The following is a 16657-nucleotide window of genomic DNA, read 5'->3' on the forward strand; positions in this document are numbered from 1 at the left end:
ATAAAAACTGCACATCTTTTGTCAAACTCGATCTTATTTTATGGAGCATTTGTGCTAGAAATGTATCCTCTGATAAATAAGCAATCGATCCCATCTCTTTCATTGCATGTTGTGTAACTTGTTTCTATGCTCAACAATAAAGACGATCAGAAAGGACATAACGTCATACCAAAACGCAGTGCATTCACCGCATGTCAAACCGAACACTGTCGACAACCGGAACACTTAAAAGGCCCTCCTCCCTCTACGGATGCCGCAGTAAAATTGGTCGCGCCTGCGCATTTTTGGACCTCTTTTTCTTGCAAGGTAAGTGTAGCATGGCGCGTGTTTCTACCCATGAGCTAAAAGATAGAACTTGAGTTTAGTTTTGCATCAGTCAATAACCATATGTAATGGGTTGCGTAGTTGGTAGTGATCTAGAATTGCGCCGAAAAGCCTATAAGTAGTTTGTATTGTCCATGTAGGTTCGCAAGGGAGATGGGGTGTGGGTCCATGTTTTACATTCTGCTAGCTAACGCTCCGCTAGCTGTCCATCTAGCTAGCCAGAATGAATAACAGGCATGCATGAGGCCTTCCGCACGCTTGTTATTGGAAGTTTTTGTTACGTCGGCTTTTATTAGCGAAAGGTTGCCCGTTTTGTTGGTGTATGATTTGTCAGCCAAAAGTAGTGAGACCAGATGTTAACGTTACATTATTTAATTCGAATAGTTTTAGTTAAATAAACATTGCTCATTTCTCGTTAACTGGCCAGTAAGGCAGAAGCTGATCCAGCTGGTAAAGTTCGTTCACGGTAACGGCTTGAATTATGTAGCATATCTAGTCAAGTATTTTTTTATGGCTAACCACCTGACTTGAATATTCTTTTTCGGATTTAATAATACAACACGTGTCGCGTTTGCAGACCTTTGTGTTGATCCCATTAATTAGCTACTAGGCATTATACTTTTCCCGTCAGACCTCGCGCTCCAATTTTCATCTATTCCCTACGCAGAGCTGGCTAGAAGCTAGCTGGCTACTGTTTGTGGGTAACAATAGTCAGCAGCAACTTAGAAATCAACTACAGCTGGTTAGTAATAGTAAATTACAAGTTCAACATTAAAACCAGAGAAAACGGACTGTTTGCGCGGCTCATTACGAGCATGACAGATTAAATCAATGACTACGTTCGGTTAGCTCAAGCTAACTAGTTAGCAAATCGTGTTGCTGAGGAGGCCTTAAATTCCAACTTGGGTACACTTGTTTAAGTTTACCGCACCAAATGGCTTGCTAGCTAACGTGTGGTCTTTTTAAATGTCAATGTTTATTAAGTCAAAATGTATTTATTATTTTGCCGTTGCTTGAAGGGCACAACATAATTCCTAGTTTGGTGGAATTACGGGCCAAGCAGCCATCTGCATTTAGGCTGTTGTCGGCCACGACGAGCTTTCCGAGTTACATGAGCGGTAGCTATCACCAAGCCATATAGCGTTAAGAGCGGTTAGCACATCCATACTTGGGCTGGATGCAGTTGGTTTTACTCTCACTCTGCCACTGGCCTGTGGCCTTAACGTTAGCCCCAGTGACGATATGGACCTAAGTGCTAAGTATATCTCAGTGCTGATTAAGGTCTAGCTGGCAGCAATAATGCGACAAGTTTAGCCAGCTAGCTTACCACGTTACCTACGTATCACGAACGAAACTTTTGGCTGGGCCAAAATCAAGACACGTGGATAGGGCGTAGGATCAGCCTAGCAGACCTGACTCCGCATTGTCGCGCAAGAGATTGTAATTGTTGATAATTTACTTAAAACTGTCAGCGCATTGGCAATTGTAACGAACATCGTGGCTTTGTATACAAGCGGACTAACTTTGAAATGACTGTAGTTGGACATTTTTTTCCTGTAATTTTAATGCAAAAAATAGATCAAGTGTATACATTGTTAATGGGGGTTTGATCCCATTCAGGTCGGTTTGACTCATCCCCTCTCCCTGTGTACAGTGCCCCTAACCCATCGCACCATGGCAGATCCTGATCTTGACTTCTCCACTGCCGAATCCGGCGCCTCCGCCACCTTCCCCCTTCAGTGCTCCAGCTTGCGCAAGAACGGCTTCGTTGTGCTGAAGGGACGTCCCTGCAAGATCGTCGAGATGTCCACCTCCAAGACCGGCAAGCATGGACACGCCAAGGTATCGGAATCGGCCAGGGCTACTTGACATGTTTTTAAGCTAGTACTAGCCGTGTTCGCCATATCAACATCGTCGTAGGATGCTGATTTTTTTAATGGAAGTAAATCGGTGACATCATGTTTTGAATTTAAAAGGCATTGAATACTTAATTTTGAAATGACCAAAACCGAATTCTCATGAATATATTTCTATGTAAATAGGTTGCTCAAATTCGAGCTTAAAAAATTAAAACTCCCAAAATGCGATCGTATCAAATTCAAGCAGAAAAATGTCGACCTTAAAAAAAAATTCTAATTGTAACATCCGAAATACCAAGGATAAGTAGAGAAATGGAGCAACACAGAACGCATGATGACTACCAGAGTCCAATGTGATTAAATAATGCATTAAGGCTCGGTTGCTCTATCTATCCTTGGTATCCCGGATGATGCAATCAAATACAGCTCGAATTTTTGGGGTGCTCGAATTGGAGCGACCTGAGTTATTTTACATTGAAACATATTCTTATGAGTATTCGGTCTTGTTTAAATTTCAATATCAAGTATTCAATGCCTTTTTAAAATTCAAAACATTGTTGCTGATTTGCTTCCATAGTTTTCATCTCTACCAAAGAGTATAGAAGCACTTAATATAAGTTATTTGTCTCTACCCCCATACGTGTCAGTTACAGTGTTGCCATGGAAGTGTCCCATTGTTCTAATGGATGGCAGAGTAAATTGTAGCCTAAGCGGTCCCATTATCGTCCACCTAGCTCCACGCTCGTCAGAAATTGTACGAAAATTTCAATATAATACAACTTAAAAACGTTAAGTCACAGCATTGTACTTTAATATATAGATGCACATCTATATTATAACATTCTGGTTTTGAAATCAAATAGGTATATGTAGAGAAATGTATTTTCCTAATTTTAGCAGTTAGCGAGGTGGTCCCCATTATCGTCTGTCCAATCACTTTCAATAGAGAAAAGTCAAGTTTGACACTGCGGAAGGTTCAAATCTCAAATGCTGTAATTTGGTGTACAGCAATATAAGGTGTGCACAATCGATGAGTTGTTTTCTTTCGTTGCTGCTGCATAGCTTTAAGAAATTAACCGAAGAAAAAGGTCGTGGACGATAATGGGGTCTGGAACATTGGCGTTTGAATGGACGATAATGGGGCCGCTCACTCTAGTGGTGAGGCATTTTTCATTCGAGCACAGCTAGGTGTGCTGTCCTGCGGATTTCAGCACGTTGGAAATGTCTCGACCATTTGGCTTGTTTGATCGGAACTACCTGTTGTGTAATGAAACATGGTCCTGTCTATTGGCATGTCATTAGTTGACATGTCCAGGCCCTGTGAAACAATTGTCTTCTCCCCCCCCCCCCTCCCCCACTCTAGGTGAATCTGGTGGGAATTGATATCTTCACCAATAAGAAGTATGAGGACATGTGCCCCTCCACCCACAACATGGATGTGCCTAACGTCAAGAGGGTTGAGTTATTGGTGAGTTGTCATTTAACGTGTTCCCTCAAGTGTGATCTTCAGATTACATTTTGTAAATGGTAAAAAATAGGAAATAGGTCAAAAGGTGGGAACCTACTCTATAATAAGTGAGTCCCACCACCTCAAAAACATTTGCACAACATCGGCAAAAAAAAATTGGCCTGTGTTCTGCAGTATTAAGGAAGGGAATGAGATGGACCAGATTGGGGTTTCCTGATGCAAGGGGGTCCTGTTAGTAATTGCACACCTGCCAGGGAGATCTTTGGTTGTTGTTTTGATTATTACTACGCCTAAAGCATTCTGGGCCTTAGACAGACACCAAGGGCATGTTCCATAAAGACTGCTAAAAAAAACAGGATAATAAGTCCCAAACCCAACTTGAATGAACCTAACAAGTCAGTCAAGACTGAAGCGGTTCATTAAAGGCCAATTCTAATTCACGCAATCCGACTAATTCAAGTCAGATTCAAGATGAGAGATTCAAGAAAGAATTGCGGGTGCACCCTATTAAGCCACATGACTGGTTAAAACATGGATCATATTAATCCACCACAGCAAAACGCAATGTTCTCGACCACGTTACTTCTTTCTGAAAGAACAATCTTGTTAAGCCAGGAACAATGACGGCTCATCCACCACCTCATTCAAATAAAATGACATGCCATGCACGATGGGCTATGTAGGGTCTATTTCTTTTTTTATAGACCTTACTTTATTGATTAAAAATAGAACACACCCTCTAAACACATCTAAATTGACTTGTGACATCACACCAGTAAGTCCATGGTGAGTGATAGTTTTCCCGTTGGGTCAGTGTTACAGGAACGTCTGGTTAAGGAACAACACGTGCTGACAGTTAGTTGCCATCGTAGCTGAGTTTGAGCTACGTTGATGGAACCAAATGAACTGGAAATGAGTCGGACTATCTGCCATAAACCTGGCTTATTTGGTAAATGCGCTTATTGGAACAGGGCCCAGTTCTAATAGTTTCAGATGGGATGCTGTTTAATTCAGAGTTGGTGTCAGTTGGCGCTGCATTCTCAACATGACGTGTTTAGTTGGTAGGACATGCTCAGGTTTTCTTATTTTCTAATGTGTCACTCAATGTAAAGTGTTGTAGATTTAGTTCATGTAATAACATTAACATATTTGATATATATGCAGCACTGACCATTGTCAGCATGTTAGATTTTTTCCACTAAAATATTGGTGTAATTTCTAAGCCGTGTGTTTTGTAATTGAAGCTAATTGCATCCTTGCAACCAGAGGGCCACTTCCAAATGAGTCAGCTGTTGACTACAGAGATGTTTTGGTGTTTCCACGCCGGTATTTTGTTCAGAAACACCATGCTGTTCCCTCTCACACACAGCTGGTCAACATCACCGAAAAATACATGAGCCTCATGGCCGACAACGGAGACGTGCGGGAGGACCTGCGCATCCCTGATGGAGATCTGGGCAAGGAGATTGAAGCCAAGTTCAAAGAAGGAGATGAACTCTTGGTGAGTTGGCAGTGGCTGGCGTTAGCCACATTACTCATGGTTAAAGGGGTCTTGTTTGTGTGGGTATGCGTGTTTGTGACACCGTCTCAACCTCACGTGACCACCTGTGAAAGCTGTCATTCAGGAACAATTTACTGCAGATTCAATTAGTCTCTTGAAAATGACTTAAGAGGCACAACTTAAATTGGTGCATTAAAAGTTGCTATTGTTACTTTGGGATATTATTTGTTTGGGCGCGGGAGAGGGGATGGGCTGGTCAATTATCCATGTAGTCAATCATGTCACCTAGTGCAGTGGTTCTCAATCCTGGTCCTCGGGACCCCCTGCCCTGCATGTTTTAGATATTTCCCTGCTCCAACACAGCCGATTCAAGGCAGGGCAGGGGGTCCCGAGGACCAGGATTAAGAACCACTGACCTAGTGTACGTTTTCGACCCGGCACAATGCCACAGACATCACAAACCTCTGGATAAATGACTAATCTCTGCTAAATGACTAAATGGAACCAATCTTTTTGTCCGCAGGTTTCCGTGCTGTCTGCCATGGGGGAAGAGTGTGCCGTGGCAGTCAAATCCACCCCTGGCAAATAGGCAGACTCTATTGGCTGCTCAGGCAACAAGCTCCACCCTCAACCAGTCTCTTGCATTCTTATTGGTTCTGTCACCAAAGCGACGGCCTTCACAGACAACCTCAATCATTCTGTGTGATAATTCCCTTGGTTTTGTTTTTGTCTCCAATGCTGTCAGGACTGACCCACTGCAGCTTGCTGCGTGGCATTCTGCCGGATCACTGAGGTTTTGTTTAGTAACAATCTACTTTATAAAAAAACTTAAAATTGATTCTTTCTGACTTCTTCCTCATTCCTCTGTTATTTTTGCCTTCAAAATGTTAGTCTCGATACTCACATTCCTGAATGTCTAAATAATGGGATCCAGCTTTTTGTATGATTCATTTTTTTATATATATTCTTTAAATTGAATATAGCAGGTTTAATGCCTTCAGGGGGAAGGTGGGGATGGGGCTGTGCTGGTTTGTTATGGATGAGGCTAGGGAAAGCCGTCCCTTTCAGTGACACTGAGCTCCGATTAGGTTTTAAGTTTGTCCACCTTTGGCTGCCATACTGCTTCCAACATGGCTGCCACTCTGGCACCAAAGGGAATCGGATCAATTTCCTCTTGCCTTCCCACAAGCGCAGGATTGCAGGTGACTAGCACTTACCCCAACATTTCAATTCTTAAGACTCCATTTGATTTTTTCGTATGGAAAACGGCAACAAACTTCAGTAATTTTCCTCTCAGCCAGTCTGTGTAGAAGTCGGATGGGTGCGAGGAGCCCTGTGCGCTTACCTGTTACCATGGCAGCCAGGTCTTGAAACTGCGGCCCTGGTCATCCCAATATAGAATAAAGTGTCTTGAGGCTTGTGTGTAGCGGAGTGGGGCCTCCAGAATGTTCTAGAGGCCAGTTTGCAGTGGGGTTTGTGTGAGGCTCGATCAGGGAGGATGGGGGAGAGGAGGGTTGGTGAAGTTGCAAACTATTTTGTTCACACGAGGCCTTTGTCACCTGACTGGAGATGGCAAAAACAAATAAAGTTCAAACTAATGGAAATCCGTTGTGGTGTTTTTGTCCCCGTCACCCCCGTCTTAGTGTATATCAATGACAGGCGTTTGAATGTTTTTGAAGTTAGTAGTACGTATCGTCAATAAGGCATGGTGGTTGGAAGATTGTATTGGAACTAACAAGTTCCTGTCAGTGTAGAGACCAGATGCGACCACACCCTGACACGAAAGCGACAAACACAGATGGCACACCTTCCCCAGCGCGCATTCCTTTCAACTTACTGTTCTGAAATGCATACCAAGGGGTTATGGGTCCCCACATTTCATTTTGACGCGCACCTCAACCTTATTCTTGTCGGTGGGAATGTAGCTATAAGCATGGTACAAAGGTTTTATTAATATTTAGCCTACGGCCCGTAAGCCATTGTAGTAATTAGTTTGTCCATGCCGCTGTAGTTGCGTGTTTACACAGTATGGACATGCTTGTTAATTGTTAGACAAGCCATTAGTAAAGCTGTTTTCCCCGCTCAACCCGTTTAGCGACCGTTTCTGCTGATGCTGTCAATTATTGACTAACTGCGTGTGTTGAACACAGCTGGCCTTGGACTTAAAGGGGCAATTGACTGCAAAACCGATTTTACCTTGTCATTGTTGAAAAACGACAGTTCGGAAGGTAAACTGAACATACCGTGAATATCAAAGTCTATTGACACCTCTATCCCATTCAAATCTCAAAAAGAAAAAATTTGGCTGTAAAACGCTAGCTTTTCAACAAAGCCACCGGTCCTACGTAGGACCGGTGATCGCCCTCTTATTGGCTCTGGTCTGTATCTTTGTCACGCCCCAGAATTTACATCCAGACCAGCCAGAGGTAGCGTCTATCTCCGATACTAGTTTAGCTGCGCGCTGCTCTGTGTAGGCTACTTATAAGGAATTACAAAGAAGAACGTTTTGAATTATAACAAGGATATTGATTATGGACCACGGTCGTAAATGCTGTGTTCCAGGCTGTACAGGGAAGGCTAACACTTACAGTCTTCCCAAGGAGCCAAACATTCAACAGGCATGGCTGCTGTTGTCTATGAGAAGATCCAGGCGAAGTTCGACACTCAATCATTCATTTGCTCTGAACATTTCACCCAAGACAGTTTTGACAACCTTGGACAATTTCAAGCAGGATATGCTAGGAAACTGAACCTGGAAAGAGGTGCTGTTCCAACCGTATGCTCATTGCAACCGCAAGCTATAAGGACAGTAAGATGTTGTGCTAACAGTTATTAGCAATGCTAACGTTTCCTGTATATAGCATACCAGGTAGAATGCTAAATACGTTTCTACACACATCAAATGACTCTAGCTAGACTAGCTGTAGTCGGCATTAGAAGGGAAGCTTCCGAAAAATAGCCAGAATACGAACTGCAGTCTGGCTTATTGCTAACGCCTGTCTAGATAATCTATTTGAAAGAACTGGAGAAAGGCAGGTTTTAGATACAGGATACATTAGCATTGCTAGTAACTGTTACTAGTAACACCTAGACTGTAGGCATGTAAACAAGTTTAGCTTGCTAGTTAATGCAAGAGCATAGAATGTGTAATAATTTAGCCTAGTTTATTGGCAATGGGGCTAACGTTGATTCATGTTCCTGACTGTGTTTCATTCAAATAAATAACCTGTGTAATGAAAATCTACAATTCACGATGAATGTTTGTCCAGATCTTTGTCATGTTATTTTACAGCAAGATATCTAGAGCTAGCCTAGCTAGCTAACTGAAGCCGAGTAGAATCACGATTGCAACAACGTTTGGTTGCTAAGCTGTAGCCTAATGTTCTACCCACCTAAGTCAATCCAGTTTGCTTCAACAACAGAAGTGGAAACAAGTAATGTTATCATTTCAAATGTTATATAGTCAATCTGTTGAAAACAGTGTTGTGTAGACACAATAGATTTATTTGCGCGTTTTTATTTCAAGTCTCCAACTTCAGTGTTTCAGCGAGTGCTGCTGTTGGCCGTGTTGCGTTTTTGCTCCCAGCTTCACTCGTTGATAACCAACCAATCAGCGCGCAGCTTATCTAAATATTAATGAGCATACCATAAAAGGAGAAAAGCTAGTGTTTTTTCCCGGGAACATTTCAGACGATCTGTAAGAGGGCATAGAACAGCACCCGGGCCATTTTCAACCCAACCAATGTTACATACCCTATTCGGAGACCTTAAGGAACAGTGTGAAATACCCCAAAAAAACAGTCAATTGCCCCTTTAAAATAGCCTACCCTATCATGTTGGGGGGGTCTGTAATTTTGAACTGTTGGTATAGTGAAATAAAAGGAAGACCTATATTTTTAGATTAAAAACGCATTTGGACATTTCTGATATACCAATTTAATTTAAATAAATCGTGGTCTGATAATTACTAGGTAGCCTGTCTACCTTAAAACGCATGTCAGTCAAGCTTAACTTAACTAAGTTAGGCTACAGCTTCAATGCATATAGTGGCAATATTATTTGAGTTATCTTGCAATAAAGTAGACTTATGTCACAACGAAAAATGATGTAATGTTTAGTTAAATCTATTAAATGTTACCTTTTCTGTTCGATAGCTCTAATTGGTTCACACTCCAAAATTGTAGGTGGCGGTAATGCACCGTAATGCTGGTTGCCAGCCGCCACTACACAAAACAAGAACACCACCGACGCAATTTCCTTTTTCCGCCACCCGCTCACCATGGCACCGGTAAGTGAAAAGAGTCCTGCTAATACATCGTTTAATCAACATTTACGCGATGTCCTATCGTACAAGATATATATTATATTTCATAACATCAACCTAAAGCCCTGTGTATTGAAATTGAATGATTGAATGTCAAAAATACTTGAATACATTCCTAAACTCTGAAGGCTACATTGCTACCCTAGAGAGCTAGCTCTATACTATATACACGTGGTCTATTGGCTAGCTAGAAGCTATGCAAACTGCATTAGTAATTCAGACAAATACTTTTGGCCTATAGCTGAAACAAAAGAAACAGACCGTCGTCAGGAAATCAAAGAAGGGGGCTTCATGGAAGTTTACCCTGGACCTGACTCACCCGGTGGAGGACGGTATTTTGGACTCGGCCAACTTTGTAAGTCACTTCGCCACAGTAAACCATTGCTCCAATAATAACACAGTAAACTTTTACAATGACCCTATGTGAACATGTCGAAATGATCAGCACCTCATAATTTGACCCTAATTATCTGCTCATACCGATGGTGTCCGAACTAAACTGCATCCCTAATGCTGATTTTGGACTAGGGTCACCTTCCCTAGTGCAAACCCTAGGGTTATCTTCCCTAGTGTGTCATTGTGTTCTATCCAACAGGAAACCTTCCTCAAAGAAAGGGTGAAGGTCAATGGCAAAACCGGAAACCTGGGTAATGTAGTTCAGATTGGCCGAATGAAGAACAAGATCAATGTGACATCCAAGAAGCAGTTCTCGAAAAGGTGAGGATCAACCAAATCATTAAACTATGTCCCCACATGAGTGCATCTAGGAAAGTCGTAAAAAAATAAGTTAGATCTGCACTTCTGATCCTTGATCTTCTGCGGCACTGTATCTTCTATTTGTACATCGCATTGGACAAAACCGTCTACCAAATGGATTAAATGCAGTTACCCATCTACGGTCTTCCGATAACATTATCATTCCTCTTCCACCACTCTCATTCCACCATTGGCCAACAGATATCTGAAGTATCTAACCAAGAAGTACCTGAAGAAGAACAACCTTCGTGATTGGCTGAGAGTGGTAGCGTCTGATAAGGAGACTTATGAGCTGCGCTACTTCCAGATCAGCCAGGAAGACGAAGAGTCTGATGCAGACGAATAGAACTCCACCCACAGTCGAGCCCTCTCACATAAGGACTCCTCCCATTGGTACTCTGCACACAGCAGTGTCCCGAGTTGGCGAGTTGGGTGCAGAATGACTGTGGCTCTAGACGTCCATGTCTGGTGTCTCTAAACTGAAACAGGTTTGCATCGAGAGATGGAGTGAATAAATGAAAATAATTCAACAACTTCTTTTGTCTTTTTTTTTGTCATGTATGAGTTGTCATGAACTCTTTTTTGTCGTTGTTGATAGTTTTCATTTATGGGCCGTCAAGAGTTGTAGGGAAAGGCGGAATTTCCCTGTGGCAGGTTGACTCAGCTCATGTTGTTTATTAGTTGCCCACTAGGTGTCCTCAGAGGATCATCTGTGGTTCAGACCTGGCTCATGACGGGTACCAACAGTCGTTTTTGACAAACTTGCGGAAAAGGATCATAGGTTGTCCACTTAGATCTGGGAATCTAATATAACTTTTCACTCAACCCCTGAACAGAGCAGTCCACTAACTAGTATCTTTTAAGTTTGAGTTCTTTGAATCGGGGTTGGGACGTCAGTCCTTTCACAGAAGCTCTCGTTGCAATAAGTGCCTCACTTAAGAAAAGACACTGAGAGCAGCAAAGAGGAATATGTGCGATGAAACGATAGTGAGAACCTCTACTTTGTAAGGGCATACTTTCAACCATCTCTCAGACAGGACTGGCAGGTCCTCTTGATCATTACCATGTTTTTTCTACCATGTTATATTTGGAGTTCCAATAAACGTTTAAGATGAATTCCTTCAGGACATTTTCCTGGTACTGCTCCCAGTCTTTCATCAGTGTGTGGACCACGATATCTACAGCTCCCTGCCCAGACTGCAGCGGCCAGGTGTGTGTGTGTGTCTGGATGAACTCCCACTATCGCATCTGCACCTGATCAGCTGTATCTCCTCAAGAATGCCCGTTCTCCCCCTCACCCTGAGAGAGCCAAGAACTGTCCTCGGTTTCTGTGTGTGTGTGAGAGAGAGAGATGGGATGTTTGCCTTTTCTGTCTCATCCAGACACCGTGTGTCTGAATTCCAAGTGGGTGCACTGTCTATCCCCAGTGTATGGGGATGCTTCTCACCAGTCTTGGCTCACACTCCCTTGACCACAAATTGGTAATATGAACCACCTATCAGATTCCAACAACAATACCCTCATCCCAGTCTACCGTCACTCCAGCCTAACCCAGCGGCTGTGCTGCCGTCCAGCTGAGTGTCGAGGGGGCGCGGAGAAGCCCAGGTGAGGGCGAGGGGACATCCTCCTGGTTGGGAGACGCCAGACACAGTGTTTATAAACTATGCCAGAGTTATCTCCTCTGGACATAAACACCCAGGCTGATGACTGGAGTTAGCCAACGACCCTCCCCTGTGTTGACACCCAGCTGTCAGGTTCTCAGGGTGTTGCTGCCGTAGTTTGATCAGGGTTTTACTCTGAGGTCTCTAGAACTTTCCCTCGGTCAACCAGATGACTGCACACAGACTCAGTCTTTGGGCAATGAATTATATATTTGCCACTGATCACATGGACCTACCCTTGAATAATTAAGCCTGCTCCCATCAGCCTTTCCCTCTCCCCTTCCTCCTGGTTCAGACCCTGCTCGCTTGTGTGTTCTCCTCAGAGAACATGGAAACCAGCTAATAAGTAAGTGTTTGAATATGTCCTGATATATAAATACATATTTGTTTGTTTGCGTGTCAGGAAATAGGTCTTTGACCGTTTTTAAGTGTATGCTTCCTTCTGTGTTTAACTTTTCTACCTTGACCAGAGGGGCCTTGTTTTGCTACCTTTGGATATCTGAGAGCATACTTATTTCAGTCGTCTTTCTTAGACGTACTTATTCAAATCAAACTACTTATGTTGTCACTTATGTTGGCCGGTGTGTAGGTTTATGCTGTAGAGATTCCGTTGGTGTTCTGCCGTAGTAGGAGTTTTCCGTTGTGAAAGGTGATCTGTGGTGTGTATCAATGTTTTAACGTGGGAGTCTCGCTCCGGCGATGGAGGAGAAAGCCCGATGTGTCGACGTATCTGTGTCCCTCGGTCATCACCCGGGTTGGGCCACTTCCCTCAACATCGACGTTCAAAAAGCTGCTTCTTGTTGCTTCACATTGCTACGACTTTGTTCCTCGTCTGTTTTGTTCCTCCTATTCAGTTTGCAATTTCTTTTTCGTTCAGGAATCACTTGGTGCTGGGACTGTGGACTGTGAAGGAGCCATGGACACCTTTTGACCGAGAGAGAGAGGGAGAGAGAGAGGGACAGAGAGAGGGAGAGAGAGAGAGGGAGAGAGTGAGGGAGAGAGAGAGACACCCTCACAGACGGCTCAGAATGAGAGAAGAAGAGTAGCTGACAGAAGTAGATGAACCAAAGGAGCACAAAAGCAGACCAAAAAAACAACAAAGTTAGCTGCCAGCGCCCGTTGCCGTGGTAATGGCGGGCTGGTTGGGGCGTGTGTCGTGGGGGGATGCGTGGTATGGCCTCTACTCCCGTGTCCTCCGCACCAAGCCCATCGGGGTCATGGGTCAGGGGTCAGATATCACGGAGCTCACGGAGGGGGCAGGGGCGGGGCTGGCCAAGGTCCTGACAACCGTAGACCTGGTGTCGCTAGGCGTGGGGAGCTGTGTTGGCACGGGCATGTACGTGGTTGCTGGGTTGGTTGCCAAGGCGATGGCTGGGCCCGGCGTCATCCTGTCCTTTTGTATTGCAGCGTTTGCCTCCATCTTGTCAGGTAAGACACACACAAACTCACACGCAAGCCTACCCACACACATATGCTGACACACACACACAAAGAACTGCATTACTCAAACATTTGAGTTTCTAGTAAACGGTGACTCTCCTCCAGGAGTGTGTTATGCAGAGTTTGGGGTGCGTGTGCCCAAGACCACAGGCTCCGCCTACACTTACAGCTATGTGACAGTGGGCGAGTGTGTGGCGTTTTTCATTGGTTGGAACCTGATCCTGGAGTACCTGATTGGCACAGCCGCGGGGGCGTCGGCCCTCAGCAGTATGTTTGACTCTCTGGCCAATCACAGCATCAGCAACTACATGATAACTCACCTGGGCACGCTTCGAGGACTGGGTGGGTAGCCACTCCCCTAGGAACTGTGTGAGTGTGTGTGTAAGTGTGTGTGTGTGAGTGTGTGTGAGCGTACGTGTGTGTGCCTGAGCATGTGTGAGCGTGTGTGTCAGTGTGTGTGTGTCGTCTAACCCAGGTGTGCCTCTGTCACAGGTAAAGGGGAGGAGTCCTACCCAGACCTGCTGGCCCTGCTGATATCCCTGGTCGTCACGGTGATCATAGTGCTGGGGGTACGTAACACGGTGGGCTTCAACAACGTTCTGAACGTTGTCAACATGGTGGTCTGGGTCTTCATCATCATTGCCGGACTGTTCTTCGTTTCCGCCGGCAACTGGGAAGGAGGCCGGTTCCTTCCTTACGGCTGGTCAGGGGTGAGACTTCCCCTCTTCCTCCTCCCTCTCTTCCTGTGCAGGTGATGCAGGGAGCGTAACCGCGGTAACCACCCCCTGTGCAGCTGACGCAGGGAGCGCCACCGTGGTAACCTCCCCCTATGCAGTTTGATGCAGGGAGCGTAACCATGGTAACCTCCCGCTGTGCAGGTGATGCAGGGAGCGTAACCATGGTAACCTCCCGCTGTGCAGGTGATGCAGAGAGCGTAACCATGGTAACCTCCCCCTGTGCAGGTGATGCATGGAGCAGCCACTTGTTTCTACGCCTTCATCGGCTTTGACATCATCGCCACGACGGGGGAGGAGGCCAAGAACCCGAACACGTCCATCCCCTACGCCATCACCGCCTCGCTCATCACCTGCCTCACTGCCTACGTCTCCGTGAGCATCATCGTCTTACGTTCTGGGGTGGGGAGGGGGGGCAAAACGTGTCAGAATGGGCTGCTTGTCATCAGCCATCTGTCTCTCACCCCTCTCTCCTTCCTCCCTTATCATCTCTCCTCCCTCCCTCACTCCCCCTCCCCTTCACCTCTCCGCCCCCCCCCCCCCCTCCCCCCCCCAGGTGAGTGTGATCCTGACTCTGATGGTCCCGTCTGATCTGATCGATGGCTCCGCTCCCCTGATGGAGATGTTTGCGGTCCACGGCTTCCTGGCTGGTAAATACGTGGTGGCGGTGGGCTCCATCGCAGGACTGACCGTGTCTCTGCTGGGCTCCCTCTTCCCCATGCCCAGAGTCATCTACGCCATGGCCAGAGACGGGCTGCTCTTCAGGTCTCAAACACACCCACCCACACACACACACTAACATACACAGACACACACCAACACACACTCACACAGAAACACGTGTGTGTGCGTGTGCGTCCCAGGTTCTTGGCCCACGTGTCTCCGCTCACACACACGCCGGTGGCGGCGTGTGTGGTGTCTGGTTGCCTGGCAGCAGTGATGTCCCTGCTGGTGAGCCTGAGGGATCTGATAGAGATGATGTCCATTGGCACCCTGCTGGCCTACACCCTGGTGAGCGTCTGCATCCTTCTGCTACGCTACCAGCCCGACACACACATCGACACGCACCACTTCCTGTCCCCGGAGGGCGACGACGAGGGGCCCACGGAGAAGGAAGGCGTTCTGGCCGAAAACACCGACGGAGCCACGCCCACTAACGATGACCAGATGCTGATTGACGACCCCGACGGCTCCTCTTATCACGCGGGGGGGGCGGGCGGCGAGGCCGACGGGTCAGACTTCCACAGCGGCCCGTCCTCCCTGCTGAAGAGGATTCTGGGTAATCACTACTACCCCCTGCGCGTGAGGCTGGGGGTCCCTGATGCCTCGGCCCGCCCCACGCCAGCCTCGGGGCGCACTGTGACGCGCTGCACCCTCCTCCTCTTCCTCCTCTCCTTCCTCCTCTGGGCCATCATCATCTTCGGCGTGGAGCGAGGGGTCGGCGCCGGCGCGGCGGTGGCAGGCCTGGTCGCGGCCGCGTTGGCCTGCGCCATGGCGACGCTGCTGGTGATGATCCTGCGACAGCCGCAGAGTGGGCAGATCCTTCCCTACATGGCGCCGTGCGTGCCGTTTGTCCCCGTGGCGGCCATCTTGGTGAACTCGTACCTCATGCTCAAGTTGTCCCCCCTCACCTGGGCCAGGTTCGCTGTCTGGTGCTCTATAGGTCAGTATCACAACTGGGAGGGAGGGAGGGAGGGAAAAGGAGAGGGACATTTCCCTCTTTCTGAGCAACAGTTGCTATGCAAAGCAACATGTGTCTGGCTATGTCTCCCCAGGTGTGCTGATCTATGGTTGCTATGGGATATGGCACAGCTCTTTGGAACTCAGCGCCAAAGAGGAGGAGGCTCACGCCAGCACCTACCAGCGCTATGACGACCACCTCGACGACAACTTCACCCCCGACGATGACCTGTACCCCAACGACAACCAGGAAGATGGACAGTACCAGGGCTGGTCCGCGCCCGAAGAGAGAGGTCACCATTACCAACTTTCAAACCAGAACCAGGGAGCCGATCAATCCGAGAACCAAGATGGAGACCAGTACCAGCACGATTCAGAGTACCAGAACCAGTACGAGGAGGGCTCCGAGCATGGGTACCAGTCAGGACCAGCAGGTCAGTACTCATCTGGAAGGTCTGGGGGACGAGCCAATCCTGGCTTCGATCCACAGGAAGGGGAGTACTAACTACCTGAGACACACACCACTTCCTGTTTACTGAATGCTCTCATGCACACCTGGCTGTAGCTGACCTCACTAAATGAACAACCTGATTGTGAGTTAATGAAGCGAAAGACTAATACTATTGTATATATAAAATAGTATAATATAATTTATGCATAGTCATTATATGATACAATTACAGAACTCTGTCCAGAGCATCATAACTGGTAATGTGCTCTCTGAATGAGATCAAGACCATTTAAAACAGATTAAACATTTTTGGGTTTGTAGTTGACTATGTTTTTGTGATATAAATTATGGCGAGAGAGTACATGAATGTATTATAATAAAAATTCTGTATTGTCAGACAGTGTGAAATGTGTGATTGCAGAAAGTGAGTGATTTGAGTTTTTTGATCTAATAAAAAAT

General features: G+C 46.1%; 3 protein-coding genes across 3 annotated transcripts; all 3 read left to right on the plus strand.

Annotated features, from left to right (window-relative positions):
* Positions 1-209: 209 nt before the first annotated feature.
* eif5a (eukaryotic translation initiation factor 5A) lies at positions 210-6756 on the plus strand. The gene is made up of 5 exons (XM_047023936.1): positions 210-306; positions 1979-2166; positions 3547-3651; positions 5021-5152; positions 5676-6756. The coding sequence occupies exons 2-5, from the start codon at positions 1999-2001 to the stop codon at positions 5739-5741; spliced, it is 471 nt and encodes a 156-aa protein (XP_046879892.1). The 5' UTR covers positions 210-306; positions 1979-1998; the 3' UTR covers positions 5742-6756.
* Positions 6757-9374: 2618 nt separating this feature from the next.
* Positions 9375-10762, plus strand: rpl22l1 (ribosomal protein L22-like 1). Its single transcript, XM_047023824.1, has 4 exons — positions 9375-9440; positions 9718-9831; positions 10072-10193; positions 10434-10762. The coding sequence occupies exons 1-4, from the start codon at positions 9432-9434 to the stop codon at positions 10576-10578; spliced, it is 390 nt and encodes a 129-aa protein (XP_046879780.1). The 5' UTR covers positions 9375-9431; the 3' UTR covers positions 10579-10762.
* A 1437-nt stretch (positions 10763-12199) lies between these two features.
* Positions 12200-16602, plus strand: slc7a14b (solute carrier family 7 member 14b). The gene is made up of 8 exons (XM_047023920.1): positions 12200-12239; positions 12771-13321; positions 13439-13675; positions 13826-14043; positions 14296-14442; positions 14624-14832; positions 14931-15730; positions 15843-16602. Exons 2-8 carry the CDS (start codon positions 13024-13026, stop codon positions 16250-16252), a joined length of 2319 nt encoding a protein of 772 aa, XP_046879876.1. The 5' UTR covers positions 12200-12239; positions 12771-13023; the 3' UTR covers positions 16253-16602.
* The last annotated feature ends 55 nt before the right edge of the window (positions 16603-16657 follow it).

The sequence above is a fragment of the Hypomesus transpacificus genome, chromosome 8 (assembly GCF_021917145.1).
Source record: "Hypomesus transpacificus isolate Combined female chromosome 8, fHypTra1, whole genome shotgun sequence".
Classification (NCBI taxonomy): domain Eukaryota; kingdom Metazoa; phylum Chordata; class Actinopteri; order Osmeriformes; family Osmeridae; genus Hypomesus; species Hypomesus transpacificus.